The sequence below is a fragment of the Hevea brasiliensis genome, chromosome 2 (assembly GCF_030052815.1).
Source record: "Hevea brasiliensis isolate MT/VB/25A 57/8 chromosome 2, ASM3005281v1, whole genome shotgun sequence".
Classification (NCBI taxonomy): domain Eukaryota; kingdom Viridiplantae; phylum Streptophyta; class Magnoliopsida; order Malpighiales; family Euphorbiaceae; genus Hevea; species Hevea brasiliensis.
In genome coordinates this window covers 104,362,722-104,389,005 of record NC_079494.1, presented here as the reverse complement: position 1 = coordinate 104,389,005, position 26,284 = coordinate 104,362,722, and the positions used below count along the sequence as shown (strand labels likewise).

Sequence of the window (26,284 nt, the reverse complement as noted above, 5' to 3'; positions counted from 1 at the left end):
ATAGAAGTGTGTTTTGAGCCCTTTTGCAGGTTGGGTAGGTCCTAGGTATAAGGGAGACTCTGCCGGATTTTCGGCATGACTTAGGATGTATTGATCTTTTTCTTTGTTTGTATCGAGTCAAATTTATTAAATGATTGTAATAAAATTGTCAGGTGAGCCGGGACAGCCTTCTTCCTCCGCCCAGCCGCCACAGTGATTGTCGTCAAGTCTGTGAGTAAAATATTAATTTTAATTGTAATTTCGATATTATTATATGTTCAAGCATGCCCATGCATCACTTATATACAAATATTTATGTAGTTAAACTCTAGGCACGATTTATGTTGCATTCATAACTGTTAACGTGCCATGAGTGTTGTTGTGGTAATTTGGAGTAGTGTGCGTGCGTTGGCGTGCGTGTGATGTGGTGTGGACTATGGATAGGACGGGTAGTCACGGCTTGAGTTCTTCGCTGGGACTCGATCCTTCGGGGGGTAGTCACGGCTTGAATTCTTCGCTGGGACCCCCGATTTGGTTATTAAGTGGAAGTCCGAGCTGAGTTCTTCGCTGGCACCAGGTTGGATTTAAGAGAGCTGTATAGGGGATCAGCTCCCATATATTATGATTGATGTTACAGGGTGCGTGAGTGCTCCAAATTACCTTTTTGTTGTTATGATATGAAAATATGGTTGCTGTTGTATTTCACTCCACAGGTTGCATTAGTTCTAGATAGTTATAGAGATTATGGTTAAAATTGATATTTTACTCTCTGAGTCGAGCGCTCACTCCTGTTCAATATTTTTTTCAGGCTACAGGAGGATTTTATTGTGGTTATCGTGGTTTTCTCCTTAGCTGGTTGTTTATCAATAGTTTTGTAATTTTATTTACTCCTAGAATTTCCGCATGTGTTAGAAATATTTAAATGATTCGGGTCTGTAATATAAATTGTCATGTGGACCTGTAAAATTATATGCATGTTTGATGGATTGGATGAGGGAGCTGAGCTCCCATTTATTTTTATGTTGATATGAGTATGTGGAGGGTGAGCTGAGCTCCCCAATTGATGATATATTTTGTTTACAGGTCGGGTGAGTCAAAAACTCCCCGTTGAAAGGTCCACTTTATGGTCTAATTTACTTGGTTTTTTGAAATTGGGCCAAATGGGCATTAGAGTTGGGTTAATGAGCATTAAAACTTTACTACGGGCTATAATTGCTTTAGTGTCATACAATAATTAAAGTATATTTAAAAATATAAGGATAAATTGTAAATTCAACAAATAAAATGTAATATTTTAAAATTTTAGATATATTTAACTTTACTTCAAATTTACTTGATTTTGATTTTATATACATTTTGATTCATTTTAATAATTAAAACTTTATTATACAATTGTAAGGTATATATCATATAATAATTAAAGTATATTTAAAAATATAAGGATAAATTGAAAATTCAACAAAAATAAAATATTTTATTTATTTTATCTTTCCCTTATCTACAAATTAAATATATTTTACTTCCATGTTTGGTTTTTTTCTCAAATGTGAGAAACAAAAACCCCCGCAAACACAAGCTCCCAGCGAGGTTTGAACTCGCGACCTTTCGCTTACGAAGCGAACGCACTGCCACTATGCTATGGAAGCAGCCCGGAATTCGTTGAGGCTAAATGGCTAATACTCTTTTTTATAATTTTCAAAGGGTGCCGCTATAACAAAACCCTAGCAGGAGGAGAGGGATCGGAGAAGGAGAAGATGTGCGGGATCGCCCTGATCATCTGTGGCATTCGCATCGACTTATCGGCTGCTCTCCTCCATTCTCAATCTCCTGGTCCTAACCCTGAGCCGGTAAGCAGTTCAAATTTTGTGTTTTCCGTCGATGATCTCGAAGCAGCTCTCCGGAGACGAGGTCCTGATAGCTTGGGCAGCAAGAAGGTCATAATTTCTTCGAAGGACCAAGAATTGTTCTCAGCAATCGAGGATGAAGACGGTGGTGCTAAACTGCTGGATTGTGCAAATGGAGAAACTTGTTTGCAAGTTCCATATTCTATGGGCCAATTGCACTTCATTGGCGCCACACTGCAACTTAGAGGAAGAACTCCTGTAACTCAACCATTAGTCGATTATTCCGGCAATATTCTTATTTATAATGGTAATTTCATACTTGTGCTGTGTTCTATGGATGTTTCTTGAAGGTAGTGAAGAGACTTACTTTTTGTTGACTATTCCATTTGGGTTCTAATTCAGTGTTTGTAAATTTTTTAAAGGTGAAATTTTTGGAGGAATTCATGTTGAGAGTGATAGCAATGATGGTGAAATTCTCATGAAAACTCTGGGAAGGTGCTGCTCCTGCAGTTCTCGAGAACATACAAGTGCTTGCTCTAGCAGTGGAAAAGGGAAAAGTTCTGTTCTAGATGTTCTTTCAACAATCAAGGGCCCATGGGGTGTAATCTATTGGCAGGTAGTTGTGTGTGCTATGCTTCTATTTATTTTTGTCAGAACTTGTGTGGCATTGGTATTTTTGGGGCCTTTTTCTTTCTTTCTTTCCCCTTATTTTTTATTTTTTTTATTTTTATTTAAACTTTCCATTTGGCTATTTTGCTTGGTTTATCATTTATAGGATAGTTCAAGAACACTGTGGTTTGGACGGGATGCATTTGGTAGGCGTAGCCTTCTTGTTCATTGGCCAACCATGAAGGACTCTCGGTTTCTGCTATCTTCTGTATCACCATTTTCTTCTGTTGATCGGAGTTCTGGTATATAATGATTGGTAGAGCTTTTCTTATCTTGATTCTCTAATTACCATATGCTTTCTGGATGCTTGTGAAGATTAGTTGCATGATCTGGAACAATGATTTCCAATAAAAGGAGCAAGCTTTCTGTTAACATTTTGTTTTATTGTTTCAAGTTGGATAATATTATTTTCTTTATCTTCAGCATAATCAAAATTCTTGATTGCTTTTGTCTGTTTCTCTTATGCTTGTCTGGTTTTATTCCCTGTTAATTTCCATTGTTTTATATTTATTGAATGCATTACTAGAGTGCATTCCACCAGATCAATAAAAAGATTTGGCTTTGCATATAAATTTGTTTAATAAGCATTATTACCATTTTAAAATCTGGGGTAGTGTCTGCAATGATCTGATGTTCATATTAACTACATACCTTGGGGAACCATAGAATATGCATCACTTTATGGATGCAACTGTAAATCATGATACACTGGTAACAATTTTCTAACACATGTCATTAAGTTGGTGCAGATCTTGGAGTTGAAGATAGTACAAACCCCAATTTTTGGGAGGAGCTTTCATGTGGGGTGTACAGTTTGTCAATGAGTTCTTCAAAACTGTATGGATGTCTTTTTGGTGAAGTCAAGAAACATGAATGGGCTAATGCCAGGCTAATAGACCTGATTAAATGGGAGAGAGTTTCTGTTGAACCTAAACCAGAAGACATATATTTTTCATGTGGTAAGACTCTATTGGGAGAATACAACATGAGTCCATCTCCTTAGATGTAATGCCATTTAAATCAGGCTATAATACCACCATGGTGCATAAAATGAAAAGCATGGGTATTCCAAACTTCAATTAATAAATACTTCATTTTGACTAGTGAAGAATGAGGATAGTTAATTGTAAATTTTCTTTGACTTTGTAGGGCCTGATGAAAGCTTTGTTTCATTGCCAGCTCAGAATGTGTTAAGTTCTTTAAGGAGATCTGTGATGCTACGCATGTCACTGCATAAAAATTTTCAGGTGTGGAATTTTATTGAATTGAATTGCATTTCTTATGAATGTAAATAACCCACCTGTTTATTTTCAAGAGTATTTCTTCTTGTAGTTTGATCAACAAATGATTCAAATAGGGCTCCATTTGTTCAAGGAAAATAACTTGTCTATGTAAATTCTTTTTATGAAAAAATGACTATTTTTTGTTGTTTGATTGCTATATTGAAAATCAATTAGGAACTTTTTCTGGCACATGGAGATATATTATTTTTCTTTCAATAAAAAGATTGAAAATGTTTGGACCTACAAGGACTTCAAATTTTTCTGTTAGGAATTTCATATGAGAAACTACACAATAAAAGGTTAATTGTGGTTGTCACATGCTGGAGAAGATTGATGGTAGTTGGTAGACTAGTGGATATGTGCACAATGTTGTTTGTTTATAGTTTATTTCTTTTTTTATTAGTTTGTGAAAGTCTAAAAAATGACTTCTCTTTCCCAAAATGGGAAAATTTTTTGTGAAAGTGATTCAGAACCTCTTTAACTAGAAAAACATTTTTTGCAAAACAAACAGAGCCTGTTGCTTTGCAACTGGTATTATCTCAAGTCAGATCAATTTTTATCAAATTTTAATGGTCTTTCCTTACTTCTCTTCTTTGGGTTCTTGAGGAGGGTGGCGCGTGGGGGTGTGAAATTTGATTGAAATGAGCAACATAATTGATGTAGAACAAAGAGGAAAGAGAACTAATTCTCAATAACTTTATTAATCTCAATAATAATCATATTTCAAAACTAATAATAATATAAGATTTAGCCATATTTATTGAGTTTACAACCCTAATCAATTTGGGAATAGAAACCTTGGTCCACTATAATTAGGAATACTAAATAAGATAAACTCGTAAATAATAGATCTAACAATAATAAAAGTCCTACACAATAAAAACTCATTAAATTTCCTAATTCTATAATAATTAAAATTTTTAAATAAAACTCTAAGCTTTCTATACTGCATTAATAATATAGATTATTATTGTTATATATAACTTTACATTAAACTACTTTGTGCTGTTACAATAGGTAGCATGTCCTACTCCCTCTCCCCCGCCCCGCCCCGCCCCCCGCTCCCTCCCTCCCTCTCTTTAATTTTCTGATTAGCACAAGCAGAGAATTAAGTTCTGATTTCTGATTGCTGCAATCTCCAGCAAACTTCATTTAGAATTTTTAATTTTTATGCTCAGTGATTTATTCTTTCAGTTTAATACAACTCTTTTGATTTGAATGCATAGGCAGGAATATCTGATAGTGGACAAGAGGAACTTGTTCCTATGGCAGTCCTGTTTTCTGGTGGTTTGGATTCTATGATACTTGCAGCATTATTGGATGAGTGCCTAGATACCAGCTGTAAGTGTTTCTACTTTCTACTAAACTGGACTGTTCATTTTCCTTTTGTTTATGTTTCCTTCTTCTCTTAAGATTGTGTTTTTCTAATCAGTGTTTAAATTAATAAGTGTTGATTATGCTCATAGTCATAGTAAGCAGAAGTTATAATGCTCAACATTTTAACTATCATTTATCATCTTTTGCCCTTATGCTCAAAGTAGGTCTCTAATTAGGGCTGAGTACGGTTCTTGGGTACCCCAAACTGAACCCTAGAACCGAACCAAACTGCCAAACTGAAGTCAATATATATATATATATATATATATATATATATATATATATATATATATATATATTGACTTCATTATAACTAATTAAATTATGCAAAAATAAATTATAAGTTATGTCAAAAAAAAAATCTCTCATTCCTTTGTTTGCGTTAATAATTACATATTAATAAATTAGAATTAGTTTCTTATTGTAATGGTAAAGGCGATGCTATATATAAGTAAATGTTTGTATCCGAATTCAATTGTTATGAATTTGACTCGCAGTGTAAGTTGTGGTATTAATTAATATTTATTAACTATTATATATATATATATTGGAAGAAAAATATAAAAAGTCTTGCTATAGTTCAAATGGCAACTAAATTAAAACTCAAATGGTGATTCTGGTTCAACTCTCCATGGCAGAAATTGTATACAATCCTTTCAAGAACTGAGATCCAAACCAAACCTGAACTAGAATCATAGAAAAAAAGAACCCAAACCAAATGTCAAAGATCCAAACTGAATCCAAACCGAAACATTGAAGAACCAAAGCAAAACCAAAAAACTGATAATGTTTGGTTCGGTTTTGGTTCTTAGCAAGAACTGGAATCAAACCAGATCCGAGCACCCCTATTTCTTTTGTTGAGGCCACTAATAACTTAGGGAATGTAGGTCTCTCTCTCCTTTCTTTGTGGTTATTCCAACAAGGATCTTTCAAATAGCTGCCATTGTCTTTGATGTTTTTCATTCTTGTCATTCTTGGCTTTGCAACATTTTGTTTGGAACAAATGTGCTTCTTAATTGTTATGGTGGTCTGCTGAAGTGGAATCAAGTGCTTTTTGAGTTTTGCATGGTCCAATACAAGTTGATTGTCTGACCAAATTGGAAATACTATTCCTTAATTTTATATTTTGTCAGTGCGTTTAAAATATTGAAAACTACATCTGACAATAATGACTTTCTGGTTCTTCTTGTAAGTTTGCCCATCTCCTATATTTTGGACCCATAGACAACCAGTCAAAATGTAGTCTTATGGATATTTGGCTGAGCTAATTCTCCAATAAAATTCTATTTGCAGATGGAATTGATTTACTGAATGTGAGCTTTGATGGTCAGTTTGCTCCTGATAGAATCTCTGCCAAGGGAGGGGTAGAGGAACTTAGAAGAATTGCACCATTGAGAAGGTACAGAATTAATTGTTTCTCTTGGATCTGATTTTGTATGTCTTGATCCTTTGTAACTTTCACTTAAGATTGATTTAAAATTTTTAGTTTTGTATATCAAAGATATGTAAGTGCTGTTGGGAAATTTGGGAACGCATGCAGTGCATTTATGGCTAAGGTTGCAATAGTATTTAGTGATAATTGGAGAACAATACATTTGAGCCAAAAAAAAAATGAAAAGCTCTAAATTGAACTGTGAGTCCAGAATAACAACCACCAGGTCAATTTTCACAGTTTACAATGAATTAGGGAAAATATAAGTTCCCCATCCAGCAAGAAAGAGGCAAAAATTTTGAGCATCAATCTTTTGTTCGTAACAAGTTCCCCTTGGTAATGAGTCCATTTTATTGATGATTGAATCCAAGTTCAGTCATACAATTTGATTTAATATTGTTTTGAATGATCTTCCCTTTGTGGCATTTGCATTTCCGGCATTAAACTCAGTTTTGATTGGGGATGCAGGTGGAAACTTGTAGAGATTGATGCTGATTTGTCAAAGTTGACTTTGGAAATGAAGCATGTTATGTCTCTCATTAACCCTGCAAATACCTACATGGTAATTGGTTTCATTCTATGAATAAGTATATTATGTGTAGTGCTTTGTGGCATCCATGGAAGCATATAACTTGCTAATTTCTAAAGCTGTTCTGTGAAATATAATATATATTATGATTTTGAGCATTTCATGATATACATGTAAGCATAATTTTACCTTGGTGATTCATTTAAGGTCTTTTTACCAGCGATGAATATATCTGCTTTAAAATAAAATTAGCATGCATGTATTTAAACATATTAGAAAAATTCTTGTCTGGTGGTGCACTTGCCCGACTTGAAAAAGTTATTTATTCACATAATGTTTCAGGACCTGAATATAGGAATTGCTTTATGGCTGGCTGCAAGAGGTTATGGTTGGGTCTCTGAAGGAACTGGCAATAACAATGATGAGAATCAACAGCGCATTAGATACAAATCCAAGGCCAGGATTGTCCTGGTTGGCTCTGGTGCTGATGAGCAATGTGCTGGTTATGGAAGGCATAAAACAAAATATAGATGTGGAAGGTATATTTCATTTGTCATCATTCTCAAATAGCTTATACCATGTATACCAGTTTATAAAGTCCAGCTGTCAAGTTATTTTCTTTTGCATATGGTGTTCTAAAGTTGCAATGTAATGTGGCATGTGTAATCATTTCTAATTTCTGCACGTTAGAAAATAAATTTCTATTGTTTTCTTGCCCTATTTCTTTTGCCAATTAGTTAGGTATGTTCTACCACTGAACACAAACACACACTTGTGCGAACATGAACATAAAAATGTGAAGAACATATCTGAGGTTGAACTAGCATTATGTATCAAGTGTCCTCAAGATGAATTGGCCCATTTTTGTTACCCTGGGATAAAGACTTAGCTTCTGTAAATGAAAAGAAAGGGGAGTAAAAAAGCAGCTCCATAATATGCTTATGAATCCGTTACTGGAGCTTAAACATGACTGGAAACATAAACACTTTTTGATGAAATTTGTCCACTGCATGACCAACAGAATAATAATGTTTTGCTTCTCTTTTTTTCTAATGGCCTGCCGGTGCGGGGCTCCCTCGCCCGCAGGGGGGGGGGGGGGGGGCGGCCGGCGGGTTGTGGTGGTGGGAATTGGGGTACGGGTGCTTGAGCGCTGGGCTTTTCTTGACTTTTTTTGCTTTTGTAAGATACAATTGGAAAAAGTGAGGAGAGGAAGTTTTCCAAACAAAGCCTCAGTTAAACTTGCTGCAAATTTCCTTTTCTATTTGGAGCGTCGATGTATTCGTTATGGTTCTTTGAAACTTAAGGCCCTTAACAATAGAAAGATGTTGGTGCCAAGGTACTTCTGTTAGGTTTTTATGCAATCGTGTATCCAATTATTATCTTTGAATTTCTTTTCCAGTTAGACGGAACGACTTTTAGAGCTTTAGTACATATGTTATTGTTTAAGTCTGAGCACATCATATGGAGATATTTGGAGCGAGACATGCTCATGTTGTTGTTGTATGGTTATTGACATGCTATCATCAGTTGGCTTGGGCTCAATGAGGAGATGAAGTTGGACATGCAAAGAATATGGAAGCGAAACATGGGAAGAGATGATAGATGCATTTCAGATAATGGAAAGGAGGTATTACAGACAACTCAGACAATTATCACTCGTCTCCTTTCCTTACTTTGGATATTAACTATCTAATTGCTTTCATCAGGCTAGATTCCCTTTCTTGGATGAAGATGTTATTAGGACTCTTCTTGATATTCCTTTGTGGGAGGTTGCTAACCTTAATCAACCCAGTGGGACTGGTGATAAGAAGATCCTGAGAGAGGTCAGTACTTTATATCTTTTGTTCATTTTTCATTCTCTTGAATGTAGGATTTGATTGATGGGGATACGACCATAAGATCAAGTTTGCTTGGACAATTATACGTCCATATGAGTTGATTGCTTTTAGCGCCTCTAATACTGAAGTTTGCCATTTATTTGATACCTCCTAAGTTTTATCTGCTTTGGAATGCTGTTGACAAATCAATTTCAGGTTCATAGAATTTTCATTTCATGTGGTAAATATGAATTGTTTCTTTATCATCTGTCTTGAAGGTTGCAAAATTGCTTTGTTTACATGAGGCAGCAGCTCTTCCGAAACGAGCAATCCAGGTTTGTGTTATTTCTATTTAAGAATGTTCACCAAGCTTTTCTAGGATAGGATAGATTCTGTGTTAAATTTTTACCAAAGCAATTATTTTTTGGCTATAATTTGTAGGAAGAAAAGCAAAATGAATCTTCATCTGAATTTTCTTGACAAATACTAAAGTTAAAGACAATTGCTCTGCCACAAAAAAAAAAAAAAAAAAAAAAAAAAAAAAAAATATATATATATATATATATATATATATATATATAAAATAAAACCCTCTATTTCTAACTTTGTGTTTGATTATTAAAACAATAAAAATCTAGGGCTTTACTTTTGCAGTTTGGTTCAAGAATTGCAAGGGAATCCAATCGAAAGAATTTTGGAAGTAATCGTGCGGCAAACCAGGCATCTGCTGGGAGTGTAGTAATAAATATGCCATAGCAACGTATATACCATCAGTGCTTGGTACTACAAACCTTGATGGCTGCTCCAAGTCGTGTTCCTCTGATCCTAGAACTGTGGCCAACCAGGAGCGATCTTGAGCCAGCATCCGGCAGCTGCACCTTTTCAGCGAGCATTTGCAACCTTTTTCTGTCAATGGAATTGGAAGGCATCAGAGATGCCAATTGTGCTGTTGATTTTTGAACTGGCTTTTGAGAAGAATATGGGCAATCAGTATTCTTACTGGATTGAATCCAGTGCCTATCACAACAGCAAGTGTTGGAGGAGTTTCAGGTGTCGGAGCGCTTTAAGACTTTCTGTTAAGATGTGTATGTTGTGAGATTTTCATTTAAACCCTAATTTATCATTTTCTATTTTCTCTTTACAAGCTTTACAAGAGGTTATTTAGTGACTGTTAGCATTTAAATCTCACCAATTATTAAAATTTTCTGCAGGGTTTTTTTTTTTTTTTTTTTTTTTTTGTTAAACCGAAACTTAAATGTAAAATTATTTTGATAAACTATAATTTAGTTACAGAGATTTAGTTAAACTTACAATTTAATCTCTGTAGATTTGGTTAAATTTATAACCTAGTCCCTATAGTTTTAGAATGTGAGCGGAGGATGTGAGGTTGCCATTCTGCATGGTAGATGCTACAGCCAGGAGGATGAGGAGGCGTGGAGGTGAAGGCGAGTAATCAATCGAGCTCGAGCTAGTGGAATTCATTATCATCGCAGGACTCAATATGGATAATTTGGACCTATTTGATAAAATTCAAATAGCTTAACTGCCTTCGTTAAAAAAAAAATAATAATAATAATAATAACTTAACTGCCCAGTTAACAAGAAAAAGAAAAAAAATGATTGACTACCATGTCTGATCAGAAAATAATGTTTGGGATTAAAAAATGAAAAATATTTCTCTTAAAAAAAATAAATTATTTTAAAAGAAAAAAATATTATTTTTTAAAAATATAATTCTTTAATTTTTATAATTTTATTAAAATATAAAAATATTTATATTATTTGAAATAAAAACATATCATTAATTTAAGTTTCTAAAATGAATACTAAGGGCTTTATAGAGATCTTATTCTGTCCTCTTGATAAGATTTCATGGCTTGAAAGAAAAGTTACCTCCACAGATTTTTCGGAAAATCATTACCCCGGTCTATTTAGCAGACTATGATTTTGAAGCATCTGTTTCTATCAAGGTTTTTAAAGATCTTTTACTTAGCTTATTTGATAGGCAGACTGATAATTTCAATTCTATGGTTTTTGGCGTGAATGCTTTTCTTGAAACCATTTATCCATGGTTAAACTCTTTTCTTCTGGATAATTTGAATCAAATACTGCGAATTGCCCAATACCTGGCATCTATTTGTGTCCTGTTGTCCTTATTTTTGACTCCGAAGCTGGAAATGGCAGCAGAAAGATGATCTCCATTGCAGTTGATGATGCATCCAAACAGTGGGATTTATGGTATGTATAGTCTTGTCCATCCCTTGGGATTTATTATTTAAAGGATTATCCCACCCCTGTGTACTTCCATATTATATGGGTTGATAAATTATACTTTGTTATCATTTTTAATCTAAAACCTTAATTTTGCCTGCAAAATCAATGAGAGGAATATTTTGGAAATTCAAAGAAATTGATTGAATTAGTATTGGCATGGTTATTTTTTGAACAGCAAAAAGCCAAAAAGAATTCCAACTCTTTGTTCTTCTTCCTGTAAGTCAGATTCCTCTCATGTATGATTTATAAATTTTTCTTACTTAAACTCGGTATATTATAGATACAAGATATATAATGATATCCACTTATTAAATATATGAATTTATATATTTTATATCTTAAATACATAATAAATTAAGTTTAAACAAGAATTTTACATTGCGTAAATTGGTAGTTGAAATTTTCCAACATTTCTTTATCTTAAGGTTTTTATTTTTCTTTCATACAGGGCCTTACCATTTTTAATACTCTTATTTGTCTCCATCTAATCTATCTTTTTCTTCTCTTTTGCACACCCAATCAGCCAATCTTCTTTTAATAATGAATAAAAGTCTTGCAGAGTTGTACAGAGTCTAAAAATGGGTTCTTAATTGAGGGTTTAAATAATTGTTCCTCATTTGTCTCACTTCAGGCTTAAATTATTCCTCATAAAGAATTGCATTAGTTTTAAATAATTTCTTGTATAATAAATCTTTATTTTATACTGAGAAGAATCCATGTAACCCTCTTTTTTGTATTGGTGAAGGATCAAATTATGCTAATTCCATTTCTCATCCTTTATATAAGTTTGAATCCTTCACCTTTCTCAACTATATTTCATCTGTGAGCTTCTCTTTCCATGCAAAGAAAATGGGAAACTCAGTTGGCTGTTTCAGCTCAACCCAGAAGGAGCTGAGAAAGAAAACCTCCAAACATGATCCTTACTTTTCACCACCTAATTCATTGGCTTCCTCCTCTTCCAATAGAAAAGATCATGGCTTCATATTACCTTCTCTTTCTTCTTCCAAGAAAGAGGAGAATAATCTTAATAATATTAACGAAGAGCAGCTTGATGAAGATTTAGGAGAACAAGCTATTGCTGCAGCTATGCTGTTTCGCCATCATCAAAGAAATGGCACTCTTCCATTCCCAAGATCCTCTTCTGTAACATATGCTTCTCAGCAGGGATCCCATAAGAAGCAAGGTTTTACAAAGAGTTCAAGCTCTAGACAGCGATCTCTTGCCGATCCTTTGTTGAAACCAAGCCAGCTTGTTAACCAGGTATGCTTAATTTCATATGGAACATCATTGGATTCTTGAGATTTTTCATTCTTCAATTTATATCTTATACATCCTTCAATTTTCTTTTCCAATCAGATATTAATAAGGGTATTTATGAAACAATTATAGGGTAACTTTCTCATTTTAATTCTAGTCTGCAATCATGGTTCTTTAACTATTCAGTCTTTATTTAAACAGTATTTCTAGTATTTAGGCCTAGAACTCCCAGTTTTCACATTTTCTAAAGAATTTAAAGAAATTTCATTTGATTTATTTTATTTATTTATTAAAATCATGTTTTCCTCGCGATTTGTCAGATTGCTAAAAAAATTCTACCCATAAATCCGAAAGTCAATGTTTATTTAGTCAAATTCATAATTAAGCAGAAAATTCTTTAGAAAATAATAATAATATTATTTTTTTTTCCAAAAAAAAAATAATAATAATAATGGTTGCCAACGTTTACCAAAAGCAGCAGCGTCGGTGGTGACGCCACTTTTCACTTGAGACTTTTAGTTATGGTAGTTGTAAATTAGTTACGCAAGTACTCACCTACCCTCACAATATAATATTTTATTTTAATAAATATTTATATTTTTCTTGAAAATTTTTAAATTTTAGTATTAAAGTGGGAATTACACAATTTTTTTATGTTTATTATCAATATAATTTTACTATTAGAGGTGGGAAATTAAATTTTTTAGTTATTTTGTAAAAAAAAAAAATTGTTAATCAACTTGTTTTTAGCCTTAAATATTTATAATTTTTAGTTTTTATACTTTTAATTATATGTACTATTTAGTCCCTCTTATTAAGGTTAAAATAAATTAATTAATATTTTCTTTAATAGAAATCTAATAAAAGGAATAAAGAATTTGATTTTACAAAATATAGAGACATTTTAATTAGATTTTAAAAAATAAAAATTAAATAATTATTTATAATAAAATATAGGAATCTAATAATAATTTACCTTTTAATTTTTGATATTTATATTCTTTATTATCAATTATAAAAATATTATTAATTAAAAAAAAATATTATTATTATTATATATTTTAAAAGAAATAAACATATGTTGCTACAAGCCTGCAAGTAATAAATAGTTTATTTATTTTTCCAGCTTGTTTTTTAAAATATAATTTTTAAATATAAAATAATATATATATATATATACACACACACACCACACACACTTGGAAAGTATCTTCACTATATTTGTGTTGGGTTGAAAGCTTAAAATATTTCCATTGATGGGTTTAATTGAATTTAGACATAACACTATACTAAAAAACCAATAATGGAGTTTGAACCTGAGATCATGAATCACCTGAATCAATTCTTTGGGATTATTTAAATATTTTATATATTAAAATGAAATATTTTATCACCTCAACCAATTTCTTGAGGCTATTTAAATATTTTATGTATTAAAAAGGAAATATTTTAACAGATATAATTAAAGTATAGAGAATTTGAAATCAGTTGTATATAGTTTGTTGAATGCTAAGAGATTTTGGCAGTTAAGTTACCCATAAAATAAATATTTCATGGTCTTAATTTTTTTTTTCTTCATTCAATCACTTCCTTCTCCATGGTTTAACCACAATAGCTACATGTATTTTTCAGGACCTAAAGATTGAAGACCTTGAAACCAAGCATTTGGTCCTTGTTCATGGAGGTGGTTTTGGTGCCTGGTGTTGGTATAAAATCATAACACTTCTAGTGGAAAGTGGGTTCAGAGTTGATGCAGTTGACTTAACAGGATCTGGCACCCATTCATCTGATACAAATAGCATTAAGACTCTATCCCAATACATAAAGCCACTTACTGATATTTTTAACAAGCTCCAAGAAGGAGAGAAAGTCTGTGACTGTGATCTCCTTCTTCTCACTTTACAATCTTATATCATATTCCATGGAATATAAAAGTTCTTAATACTGTATCTTACCATTTAGGTGATCTTGGTGGGACATGATATTGGTGGTGCTTGCATATCATGTATGATGGAGTTGTTTCCTTCTCAGATTGCTAAATCTGTTTTTATTGCTGCAACATTGTTGAACAATGGGCAGAGTGCCCTTGATATATTATCCCAACAGGTATGCTATCTGTTTTTCATCCTCAAATTCACAGCAATAACAGTTAAGTCTTAATCCCAAACTAGTTGAATCAGCCATATGATCTTTTTCCGTGATTCAACTTTGTTTTCATCCTTGAATTCAATTAAAAAAAAATTATTGTCATATGTCATTATTCATTAATTAATGAACAAGCATTTGAGATAGATACTTATATTTTTGTAAGGACAAGAATAAGTGGCATCCCTGCAGCCCCATCCATTAAGGGGAAAATGGATCATTGTAAACTTGACTTGGTTCTTCATTTCTTTTGACTGAGAATGTACCTTCACATCACATGGCCAATTGCTCAATAATTCATAGTTCATAGTATCTTCTATTGACAATTGTTCCTGCACCAAAAATTGATAAAGACAAAGTTAGGTTGCTTCCAAGTAAATCAGCCAGGTAAATGGCTGTGAAATCTTACCAAGAACAAGAATTTTTGCCCAAGAATGAAAAAAAGAAAAAAAGGGAAATATTGGGCGTGGGACACTGAAATCTTATTCTGTGACACAATTCATTCACCTAGTTGTTTATTTCTGGAATTAATATACATTTTCATGCTACTTCAGACAGGCTTCACTGATCAGATGAGACAAGCTCAGGTGTTCCTGTATGCAAATGGGAAGGATAAGCCTCCAACAGCTATTGACCTTGACAAGGCTTTTTTGGCAGATTTATTGTTCAACCAAAGTTCAGCTAAGGTAAAATTTTCACATGTATCATTATACTTTGATACAACTTTCTGACAGGGTAACATTTCTTATTGTAACACATCTTTTACTTCCTTCCAAATTTTTACATCTCAGGACATTGCCCTGGCATCTGTATCAATGAGACCAATCCCATTTGCTCCACTTCTGGAGAAGCTTTCTCTTTCTGACAAGAACTATGGATCGATACCTCGATTTTATATCAAAACTCAAGAAGATCGTGTGATACCTGTCTCTTTACAGGAATCGATGATTGAATCCAATCCTCCAAAACAAGTTTTCCAAGTTAAAGGTTCTGATCATGCACCATTTTTCTCCAAGCCCCAGGCTCTGCATAGGATACTAATAGAGATACTGCAGATTCCACCAAAGAAAACCTGAATTTTTTGTCACGACACAGCCTGAAATAATAAAATGCCTAAAGATCTTGCAAACTGGGGCAGGTAGCAATAGTGTTTTGGCATCAAATCAATAGATATGATCAAAGTTGAACGCAACATGAACATGTGCCTGCATATGCCATTAATTGTTCCCCATGTGTTTTCTTCATGTATTGGAACCACTGGCGTCTTTTTGTCACCAAGAAAGCTTAATTTCCCTGTCCATATGCTTTGCTAGGAAGCAAGATTCATATTCTTATGTCATCAATGTAAATTAGTGAAAAATATGTGTGGCCAAAAGGAATTTTATTGTTTGTTTTCTTGAAAATACTAATAATATACTTTGAAATACATGAAATTAATTAATTCTTCTTTTTTTTTTTTATCAATCTAATTTATTAATTTTAAAATTAATTTAATAACATGAATAATTTAATTTTTAATAAAATAATATAAATAGAGATTTGAAAGATATATTAAGAAAAAATAAATAAAATTTATTTTTATAAAAATAATTTTTTTAAAAAATATTATTTACTCTGATTGAACTCAAACTGGAGAGATAAATAAGAAGTTGAATCAGGAAGCCTCTCCTTAAAAGAAGTAGCCTGCTTTATGATTAACATTGTTGTGGTGTTGGAAAACCCCTTTGCACTTAAAGAACAATTCCATTTGCTTACTTCAGTTATGGATCCATGTAATGTGCTTAAAGATCAAGTCACCCAAAGAAACATTATTCTCACATTTTATTTCCTTTTTAAGATAAAGAAAATCCCAATATTGTAAAATGCTTCCATGGCTTTTTTTTTTTTTTGAAGTATTATTGAACTAATGATAGTATGATAATTATATTTCAAATTACAAATTAATAATATTCAAATTAGTAAAAATTTAAATAATTAATGCTTAATGATACAAAGTTTATATTATTTAATTAAATTTTACAATAAGATTCCTAACCAGTATATATTTGAATTAATTTGAAAATAATAATCATATTATTTTTTTTAACTGCACATTAAACATTTTTTAAGTTTACTAAAAAATGGTAGAGAATAATCAAATTAATACACACATATATATATATTAAATTGAAAAATGTACATACTATTAAGTTATGGACATGGATGCACACATTAGTTATTTGTACAAATTTATCAAGAGGTAATTGTTTTATTAAAAGTGTATCTTTTCACATCAATTTAATATATTTAACATAAAAAATTTTATCTTTAATAGAATTAACACTTCTAATTAAAAAAAACTATACAATGAAGTGGTAATATCATGTCAGTATCTTATATAATATGATACAGTAATAGGAGATTGACAATTATATAAATATAATTAGTGAAATTAAAAAAAAAATAATTACTCAGTTGTTACACTTTTTTATTCCCACCACGTATACATATTTATTTATCATTAGATTATCATTTCATATAGGTTATCCTACATAGAATAATCGATGTAGTATACAATTTCTCGTCAATTTGCTCTTTCATGAGTTGGCTCAAACCATGAATTAGATAAGGATCCATTCAGATCAAATTTAAGATTGGACCAATTTAATGGTTTGATTCACAAACTGGCGCAAACCTATCTTATCGGAGGTCGATTATAGGCCTCCTTGAAGTAGGATTGAAATCAGTTGGTTTAAATTGTCGGTTCCGAACTTGAACCTATCCGATTCAAGTGATTGTTTTCTTTTCTTTTAATTTATATTTTGGTCTTTTTAATCTTTTATATTAAAAAATAAATAAATAATGTCTAAAAATTTATTAAAAATTGATAATACATAGGATCAAATCAGAATCGGATTGGAACATCCCAAATCATTTCAAATCGAAACCATTTCAAGCCAAAACTTTCTAAACCATGAGATAGGAATTGGCGATTTTAACCTGTAATCAAACCAAAACAGGCCGCGGCCAGTCTGCTATCAACCGAGTTAATCATATTTAAAAAAATGGTAAAAATAATTTTTTATAAATAAGTAGTTCGCTGTAAGTTTCTCATCCGTTGTCTCTATCATAACGCTAACATTTCGCTTTCCATCTCTGTGAGCTCACTTGCTGTTGCTTTCGCTCTCTTCCTCTGCTTTGGGTTCCACTCTCCAGATCTGAACCTAAAACTCGCAAGGTATGTTTCGAAACCCTAATTTGCTTCCTATCTCTTCTTCTACCAGTTTCTTCTTCGCTTTTGCTTTTGCTGATTTTATGTTTTCGCTTCGCATTTTTTGCCCATTTTTCGTAATCTCAATACTCTAAGTGGTAGCTTTAGACTAAAATTGCAGTTTCTTTTGTTAGATCTGTCGTTGTTCTATATTTTTGGATTGAGACGCTTCTTTTCTTGAAGATAATTTGGATGATTATGGGATTTGGACATTTTTCTATTTCATATTTGTATTGAATCTGAAACGAGGTAGGTCGGGGCTGTTATTTTTTAGCTAGCTTATTTAGGAATAGAAGCTTTCGATAAGGTTCTTCTGTTTTGACTTTTGTTTGCTGGTTACGCCTATGCTTTTGCCTGTTTGTTTTATGTTTTGCTACTTATTTGTGAATTCGCTTGCTCGCAATCAATTGTTGTGACTTCTATAAGCTACTGGTTCACTATAAAAGTAGATACAGGTCATGCTGTGCAGTCTACTGTTGAATGTAGTCCTAGAATTCTAAGCCCACAGTTAAAGTGGTTTTTTATGGATTTCACTTAAAAGTGAGATAGGATCAGAAGCCCAAAAGTTTTTTTAAAAGCAGATTTTTTTTTTTCCCTCACATGCCCATAGTCTTAAAATTTTCAACTAACAGGGACACTCTAGTGCAGATCAAGTTCTGGAGTCAGCTTTCATGACTTGTTAGTTTTAAAAGTGAATACTAATTAATTTTGGAAATTGGAAGCTTGTAAGCTGAGCAAACAAGCTTGTGTGATGTCTCAATATTGAATTTGAATGTTAGTGATGTAGATTGTTATATTGTGGTTGACTTGTTCACCATCTCGTGTTATGCTTGCAGTGAGTACCTAAACTGCTGCTCCTTTTTTCATGATTCATTTTTGGTTCTGATCTTTTGGTTTCATCTTGTTTCTTGAAGGCAGGTTTTAAATTTCCTTTTTCTAGAACATGGGTCGTGGAGTTAGCAGTGGTGGAGGTCAAAGCTCATTGGGCTATCTGTTTGGGAGTGGAGAGGCTCCAAAGCCTTCCATAGACAATGCCCAACATGCTTCAAATGATGGCCAAGCAGTGAATAAGTTGCCTCCCTCCAAACCTGCTGTTACTCCTCAGCCAGTAGATGCTACCAAGCAGATACCAGCTGGTATTAATAGTTCTTCTGCAAACAACTACATGCGGGCAGATGGCCAGAATACTGGAAACTTCCTCACGGTATGATTTTTAGTGATTATGCTATCCTTGTTTTGCAAAGTGCAAATAGTCTACCATCTGCATTTGTTGTCTATGCGGTGTTTTAGTTGTTGTAAATTTGTTCAGCTTCATGATGTCTCATGAATCTTTTTAAGATGAAGCAACATACTTGATTGAATTTCTGTAAGGTTTCATTTGTTTTCTTGGAATGAATGGGAACTACCTGGCTGACTGTCATGCATAAATACATACAGAAGCAGTATCTTTTCAATTTATTACACATAATATTTGTTGTTGTAAAGTTCTGAGATATGTGCGGTATGTATTCTGTATTTGTAGCAAGAGAAAATTCTTGTGTAAAATTTCCACTCAGTGAAAGGTAGACATTTTCTTAGGTGTTTTTAGACTCCTTGCCATGCAACTTCCAAACCTATTAATCTGTTTTTGAAGTCAAAAGCCCTCTCCAGTGTTCTACGGTGGGACTTCTAAGCTTAGAAGTATTGTATTTTGGCTGATAACTGTTTCTCCTTCTTTGTCTCTCTGTTTCTAAAATGATTCTGGTGGTAGCATGCACTTCATAAGTTGTGACTAGATAATTAGGGTTTGTTTAGCATTGTTGTTAGAGCTACTGTTCAGAAAAAAAAAAAACTTAAATCTTAAATATTTTATTTGGAGAGGATTAAAAATTGATTTAAAATTAAATCTGATGTATTTTAGTCATGATAGTATCAAAATACCAAAATTACTTTCCAAACTTTTTTTCCAATAGCATGTAAAATGTTTCTTTTCTGAAAATCGCTTTTTGGATCCTCATTCTCAATGCAAATGGGGCTTTAAACTGAGCCCTCACTCTGAAAAGGTAAGGAGATTTCAAAAAAGCATCTAGATGTCGAAAGGTAAAGAAGCGAGGAGGGTGGAAAGGGGGAGTTGTCTTCCTGGAGAACATAATATGTCATTTGTTGATTCATGTCATTAAAATAGAATGCATCACTGCCCGCATGATCTTCATTGCTTCTTTAGTTATGTTTACTTGATTTTTTGTGCGGTAGTCATATGTGTTTTATTTTTCAAGGCTTACCATGAGAATAATCAGTGACTTTATAATATCACCAAAAAATTGATGTTTAGTGTAAGAGTTGAATAAGAACTATTATTTGAGTCATGCTTTTGATTGTTCCATATGTTAAAACGTTTTCAACTTCCTAATGGTGTTAGTCATATGCATTCTACTGCCTTTTGAGCAAGGCTTAATAGGAACATTATGGAGCTTGATTGAAGGCAGATTTGAATAATTCAAAATATTTTGTCTTAACAATTTTCTTACTGGGTTCAGGATCGACCTTCAACCAAAGTCCACGCTGCCCCTGGTGGTGGATCTTCTCTGGGGTACCTCTTTGGTGGTGGTAGTAACTGAGATATACCTAAATCCCATCCTGATGGAAGTTCTGTTTTTTCAATTCTTGTGGGAACCTTTAGTTTGGATGAAGCAACGCATTCATCTATAATGCAATTAAGCAAACTTGCTGGATCATGCGATGTAATATATAGATGGCGGTGGTGTTTTGTTAATTCAATCAAAGAGCATTTTATATGCATGAACATCTGTTACAATCGTGTTCTCAGCAATATTTTGCTTTGCAGAGCGATCTTGGCTCCTTGCGGTAGATTGGCTTCCTTTTTGTGGATTCATGATGATGTTGGTTGGGGTTTTCGTTTGTTAGAAAATTTTTTGTGACAAGAATGGTGTGCTTAAATTGATAATGGAGACGAGGAACTGAATCTGAAAGAGCACAAGGCAGGTGAATTGAAGGGTAATTAAATCGTATGAAGAGTTAAATACCATTTGGGAGTCTGCCATACTATTCACGACAAGTGGCAAATGTAAACAATAGCTAGGCCTTGATCTAGTAACGCTGGTATTAGCGGTAGCTAAAGCGGGGGTGGGCCATGGTCCGGGCTGGGCCTAGAACTGAATCAGGACAGACTCGGTTAATATGAGGATAGAAAGCGTCAATGATTTTTAGGCTCGAGCCCGGACTGAAATCATCACAAAGGGGGCTGGCCATGGTTCTCCCCCAACCTTTGAATTGCTTTGGAACCGTCAATTTGATTCAATTTAGTTTAGATTTTTTAAAAAATTAATTATGTGGCGCTGCTTGGCCAGGCCACGCGGTACACCGATTTCATAGCCTTTGAATTGCTCTGGAAAAGTAAAAAGAAAATAAATTTTTTTTTTACAAATATCTAACAATTTTACATTATAAGGTCAAATAAATATTATAATAATTTTATAACACTAACAACATTAAATATATACTTTTTAGCATAATCTAAACTTCAGTAAATTAAAATAAACAAGTAAAATTTGCAAATGAGTTTTTCTTTGCCATTACTACTCTCTCTCTCTCTCTCTCTCTCTCTCTCTCTCTCGCATTACTATTCCTCTCTCTTCCATTACCACTATCATTTTCTCTACACATCATTTTGAATATTTACCTTAAATACTATTCTCTCTTCATATATTTTTCCCTTGCTCTCCCCACTGCCTTTACTATTACTCTCTTTCCATCTCTCTCTTCCTCTCCCCATTGCTATTTATCTCTCTCCTTATACCATCACTCTATCTTCACATCATTTTCAAGATCTGTCTTAATTATTATTCTTAAAAAAATAATTTATATTATTAAATGAATAAACTATATAAAAGAACAATTGAACATGTATCATATACCAGAACAACATATTATAAAATATCACATCACAAAAATAAAAATATTTAAATTGCAATATATATACATCCTCTAAAACTCTCTCTCTCTAATAATCATCTACCTATTTGTGTGTGCATGGTATTGCTTTGTTTTCATGTCATCAATTTTCTCTTAATATTAGAATTAATGCTAACGGCATATAAATAACAAGTAAATTTTACAAAAATAATACAAGATTATTTATTTATTATAATTTATTTAATAACATACTGGCTTCATGACAATGTCTATTTGATTGAAGTTAAAATGCCAAAACTGTTTAAAAAAAAAATATATTATTTTAGATGCTGTTAAGTAAAAAGATTTTGTGTTTTTATAATTAAAATTTATTAAATTTAATTTTAAATTATTTTTTAACACTTTCAAATTAATATATTTAATAAAATATTTTTTTCTTAATAGCAGTTTTAAGGATAACACTAAACTGACCTTTATCAAGTTTGAAAATGGTTGTTGCAGACCGACAGTTTGTGGCGGTTTGTTAATGCTTTTAAAATACAAATGAAGTCGCTCAACCATGCACACAAATAATTATGCATTTCTTAGCAGGCTTGGTAGTGAACATAAATAACAAGTAACGAAGAAACAATTTGATGTTTGCTAGCAAATCTCTATATGTACATATTTTCAAATAGAGTGACAGTATGGTAATCCTCAAAATGATGCATAGCATCCATCCAACAGACCCTTTGCAACTACTACCGATTAGGCTACATCTTGTTTAGGAGCAACAGGAGCAGGAATTAAACTTCATTTTTTACGGACATCATCAAAATCTTAGTGAAAAGTGCTTCTCATAATATACACACGTGAGATCTGTGCACTGCATTCCAGCTCGGATGGCCCATGGGAAGTAGTGCTAAAAGAACAATCTCCTTTGCTTCTCATTAAATCTTGTTGTGCCCCCTACAACGGACATTAGACACATTGGAAGGTACATTTGCTCAAACTCTATCACCTTTACTGCTGACTTGCCAATTAGGTTGGTAGGGATGTCAGATAGTGTGTGCCAGAAGTCATGCACCTCAGGAGCTCTCATGGCTACATATGCTAGTTCATCTTTGTCCATAAATCACACTGGAGGGCGATCATCTAGGGAAAAGTTCCTAGATCCCATGAATCTTGCATAGGCGGCACCAAATGAATTTGTTGGCATATCCAATGCATGCCCCACTTGTGTAGATATGACACGTGGTCTCTCCAAGAGTACTGCTTGTTGGAAAGATAAATTTGTTGGTTTTGCTAATTGCAACATGAGTCCCAAATGATTTCCTTTCATAGATATATAAAAACAAAGCTTCACACAGAGGTTAATGGGAATAATTGGATCCTAGTTTTATAGGCTTGCTTCTTTATTCAAGAGTTCTCTCGTCTTCAACATAAAATCTTGAAGAACGTTTAAATCCTTAGTTAAACAGACCAACAAATTGATAAACTCATGTATCTGAAGGCAAGTATCTTTATAAGATGTCCAGCTTTCTAGGCTTTACCAGTTGTTGATTCCCTGAGATTTCAAATAAAATCCCATGAACTCTACCATGATGTTGAGCCCACGGCAAATCAGAAAGCCCACTGGATCTCACTTGTCCAAATCACCTATGGCATTCTATTCTTATCAACCACATAAGAAAAAAAAAAAGCTCTAGAAAGGATGAGCAATTGACCATAAAAAATGGTAAATTCTGCAACGGAAAAGGGAAGAACATTGCTATGCACCTGAAGCCCAACAATAAGCTAGAGAGAGTAAATTGATGAATTTCATTTGATGATTTTGGAGCAAAGTCACTTTTTCAATACCTAGTTGCAAGGTTATTTCATTGGTATTCCATCACTTGAAGCTTATTAACTATAACTGTGGACAATGTCAAGAAATGGAAATATTAAACTTCTACTACACTGCTGCTGTTCCACCGCCTACTACATTTCTAATTACCATACCTAGATAAGTTGAATATGTGTCAATTCTTATGTTGAAAACACAACAAAAAGTTCCAGATATGTTCTTAGTAAGAGACTCCCATAAATTATTTCACATGAATCTCAATTTTCCAAACAATGACTGAAGTACTTAATCATGTAGGAAATCCTAAAGTTATTAGAACTACTTATTTTCAGAAAAAAAATATAGAAAGAGGTTTATTTTATTTAATAATTTTATTTGATTTGTAATATACACCTGGAGTTGGAATTAGGTTTCTTAATCCTAATATAATTACGGTTACAAAACTCGACAAATAGGGCTTAGTTTCTTCACATACTTATGGGATTTATTATGACTATTGACTATCGATTTGAGCAAATATATTGAGAATTAGTTTCCCCCCATTTTGAGAATTTGTTCTCACCCTAAATCCCCATTGGTTCTACATCAATTTCCATGGAGTTTCCAAAGTCTCTATGGCTTGATTGGTTTCAATAGCTTCTTGATAGTCTAAATATGATTGGCTTAGTTCTAAATATGATTAATTATGGATATGTCATCTAAGAACATGATGAACAGTCAAATGCCAAAAGGCTGGATAAGATTTAATTATTTGCATTAGTAGGCATGAGATTGATAAAAACAACAATCATACAGAAAAACTCAAATCGTTCGTTGCGCATTCCCATATCACCATTTCATATTTCATGAATCCAAATATAAAGAATACTATAAAGAAAAAGAATTTTGGACAAAGAAACTCACTCTGCCTTCTGGGCTCCTCTTCATCCTCTCAGGAACCCTTTCAAAAGCAAGCTTCCCAGTTGTTTCTCTAAGAGTTGCTATCAAATCTACTCTTCATGGATTTAACAATGCACCCCCTACTGAGCCAAGTGCAACTGCAGCCTGTTGCCACCCATTCAGCCAGACACGTGCACCCTATATCATTGCACAAACTACCCAACAAAACAAAAAAAATAATTCAGCTTAACCCAAAATGGAAAATTGCTACAGGCACCGTAATGCGAAAGTAACAACTGCTTCTAGTTTAAAGAATATAGCCTAGGATTAGCTAAACATGACTCAATAAAAGCAATTTAACAAATAAATAAAGGGAAGGAGGGGTTGGGTTGGGGTGGGGGTTGGGTTGTTGGGTTTAGCAGAGCGCTGTTAATAAGGGAATTGGATAGACATTTTTCCAAAGTAACATTTTAATAACGCATTAATATTAATAATTGAAAGCAAAAACATTTCTTATCCATGATAAGTGGTAACAACACAAAGATATAACTACAAATGTTAGATCACCATTAATGCATAGGAACGCCAGAAATCACATTAAGTCTTGAGCTCTACCTCAAAAGGATTTAAACTTACAAGCAGACAATTAAATAGGCACACATCAGAGTAAACCAATCCACACAATAATTAGTGGGATAAGGGTAAAAAGTCCCTCATGTTTGAGCCAAAAGTCAATTTGGCCCTTAATGTTTAAGTAGGTCCCTTTACATCCTAATTTTAACTCAATTTCATGAAAAAGAAGCATGTGTAGCATATGTTGAGAGACGACAATGAATTGGGCTGTTTATGTGGCCAATAATCCCCCTTTCCTTTCTGCATCGTCCTCTCTCTCTCACCTCCAATTCCTAAAATCGAGATTTAGCCAAACCCCCCTGCTTCTTTCCTTCTGTAAAGAACACCTCCCCTTAGGATGTAAAAAGGCTTAATTGATCCAACTTTTACATCAAAGGCCGAATGAACTTTTTGCTCAAACATGAGGCCTTTTTTAACCCTTATCCCACATTTAGTCATTGCATTATCCAAACCAAAATCAAACTATGGGAAACAAAATCACAAAACCAGATTAAGAACACAAGAAACAGAGCCCACATTAATAAGCTCAATTCTGCAGCAAACGTAATAATTTTTTTAGAATAATGGATGCAAATTCACGAGAATAAAATAGGCATGGGAAAGAAATCACCAAGTTAGATAGCAATATTCGTGTAGTTGTATAAAGCTCGCATGGTTTCAACTTTTGATGGAAGTAATGAAATGAATCATTTAATTTTTAATTTTTTGGGTAATGTAACTCTAATCCTCCCATTCTAATGCTCCAAATAGTTCCTTTAATTTTTAAATTTTTGGGTAATGTAACTCTAATCCTCCCATTCTAATGCTCCAAACAGTTCCTTTCTAATGGTTAATCTATCCCCAAATTGAAAATAATTGAAGTAAATCAATCATAGAAAAATCAAACCTTAGAAGCTCAAGAATGAACAGAGAGCGCAAGAAAAGTATGATCAGAAGTGGAGGACAGACCTGTTCTCTTTCGCTGCACAGACCAGCTGGGGAGAGAATAGAAACAGAAAAATAGAAGCTCCCTTATAATTTGGGCAAATTATTCTCAGGTACTTATACTTTCTCAAAATTAACTATTTAATCCTTATTCTTTTAAAATCCAATTAAAATTTAAACTTAAAAAATCAAATTCTTTAATTTTTTTTATAAATTTTTGTAAAAAAAAATAGTCTTAATTAAAAATACTAAATA

The 26,284-nt window shown here is 33.0% G+C and overlaps 4 protein-coding genes and 1 non-coding gene across 7 annotated transcripts; 3 read left to right on the top strand and 2 right to left on the bottom strand.

The window, feature by feature from the left end:
• Positions 1 to 1,516: 1,516 nt before the first annotated feature.
• LOC110632482 (uncharacterized) lies at positions 1,517 to 10,074 on the top strand. Of its 2 annotated transcripts, none has more exons than XM_021780721.2 (13): positions 1,517 to 2,130; positions 2,246 to 2,439; positions 2,599 to 2,734; positions 3,242 to 3,451; positions 3,672 to 3,739; positions 5,002 to 5,116; positions 6,446 to 6,551; positions 7,053 to 7,146; positions 7,456 to 7,652; positions 8,641 to 8,740; positions 8,820 to 8,936; positions 9,209 to 9,265; positions 9,585 to 10,074. In XM_021780721.2, the coding sequence occupies exons 1-13, from the start codon at positions 1,734 to 1,736 to the stop codon at positions 9,684 to 9,686; spliced, it is 1,893 nt and encodes a 630-aa protein (XP_021636413.2). In that variant the 5' UTR covers positions 1,517 to 1,733; the 3' UTR covers positions 9,687 to 10,074. The 2 variants fall into 2 exon arrangements, with proteins under 2 accessions (XP_021636413.2, XP_021636412.2); XM_021780720.2 differs by having other exon boundaries at positions 1,518 to 2,130; positions 3,642 to 3,739.
• TRNAT-CGU (transfer RNA threonine (anticodon CGU)) lies at positions 1,554 to 1,625 on the bottom strand. Its single transcript has one exon. It is a non-coding gene; the product is annotated as a tRNA-Thr (tRNA).
• A 1,601-nt stretch (positions 10,075 to 11,675) lies between the features above and the next one.
• On the top strand, positions 11,676 to 15,906 carry LOC110632485 (putative methylesterase 11, chloroplastic). The gene is made up of 5 exons (XM_021780730.2): positions 11,676 to 12,464; positions 14,094 to 14,330; positions 14,424 to 14,567; positions 15,161 to 15,292; positions 15,398 to 15,906. Exons 1-5 carry the CDS (start codon positions 12,054 to 12,056, stop codon positions 15,680 to 15,682), a joined length of 1,209 nt encoding a protein of 402 aa, XP_021636422.2. The 5' UTR covers positions 11,676 to 12,053; the 3' UTR covers positions 15,683 to 15,906.
• Positions 15,907 to 17,666: 1,760 nt separating this feature from the next.
• LOC110632487 (protein SPIRAL1-like 1) lies at positions 17,667 to 20,634 on the top strand. 2 transcript variants are annotated; one of them, XM_021780732.2, is made up of 3 exons: positions 17,667 to 17,823; positions 18,775 to 19,060; positions 20,373 to 20,634. In XM_021780732.2, exons 2-3 carry the CDS (start codon positions 18,800 to 18,802, stop codon positions 20,451 to 20,453), a joined length of 342 nt encoding a protein of 113 aa, XP_021636424.1. In that variant the 5' UTR covers positions 17,667 to 17,823; positions 18,775 to 18,799; the 3' UTR covers positions 20,454 to 20,634. The 2 variants fall into 2 exon arrangements, with proteins under 2 accessions (XP_021636424.1, XP_021636425.1); XM_021780733.2 differs by having other exon boundaries at positions 17,678 to 17,823; positions 18,771 to 19,060.
• A 1,694-nt stretch (positions 20,635 to 22,328) lies between these two features.
• Positions 22,329 to 26,120, bottom strand: LOC110632474 (ubiquinone biosynthesis protein COQ4 homolog, mitochondrial). The gene is given in 3 exon segments (XM_058137078.1): positions 22,329 to 22,587; positions 22,589 to 24,687; positions 26,054 to 26,120. Coding segments are annotated over 2 exon segments (573 nt in total). The 5' UTR covers positions 23,090 to 24,687; positions 26,054 to 26,120; the 3' UTR covers positions 22,329 to 22,515.
• Between the last annotated feature and the right edge of the window lie 164 nt (positions 26,121 to 26,284).

Coding starts and splice junctions, on each gene's coding strand:
- LOC110632487 (XM_021780732.2), top strand. CDS start 18,800: ATGGGTCGTGGAGTTAGCAGTGGTGGAGGTCAAAGCTCATTGGGCTAT. Junction 19,061..20,372: donor ATACTGGAAACTTCCTCACG/GTATGATTTTTA, acceptor TACTGGGTTCAG/GATCGACCTTCAACCAAAGT.
- LOC110632485 (XM_021780730.2), top strand. CDS start 12,054: ATGGGAAACTCAGTTGGCTGTTTCAGCTCAACCCAGAAGGAGCTGAGA. Junction 14,331..14,423: donor AGCTCCAAGAAGGAGAGAAA/GTCTGTGACTGT, acceptor CTTACCATTTAG/GTGATCTTGGTGGGACATGA. Junction 14,568..15,160: donor TTGATATATTATCCCAACAG/GTATGCTATCTG, acceptor ATGCTACTTCAG/ACAGGCTTCACTGATCAGAT.
- LOC110632482 (XM_021780720.2), top strand. CDS start 1,734: ATGTGCGGGATCGCCCTGATCATCTGTGGCATTCGCATCGACTTATCG. Junction 2,131..2,245: donor CAATATTCTTATTTATAATG/GTAATTTCATAC, acceptor AATTTTTTAAAG/GTGAAATTTTTGGAGGAATT. Junction 2,735..3,241: donor TTCTGTTGATCGGAGTTCTG/GTATATAATGAT, acceptor AAGTTGGTGCAG/ATCTTGGAGTTGAAGATAGT.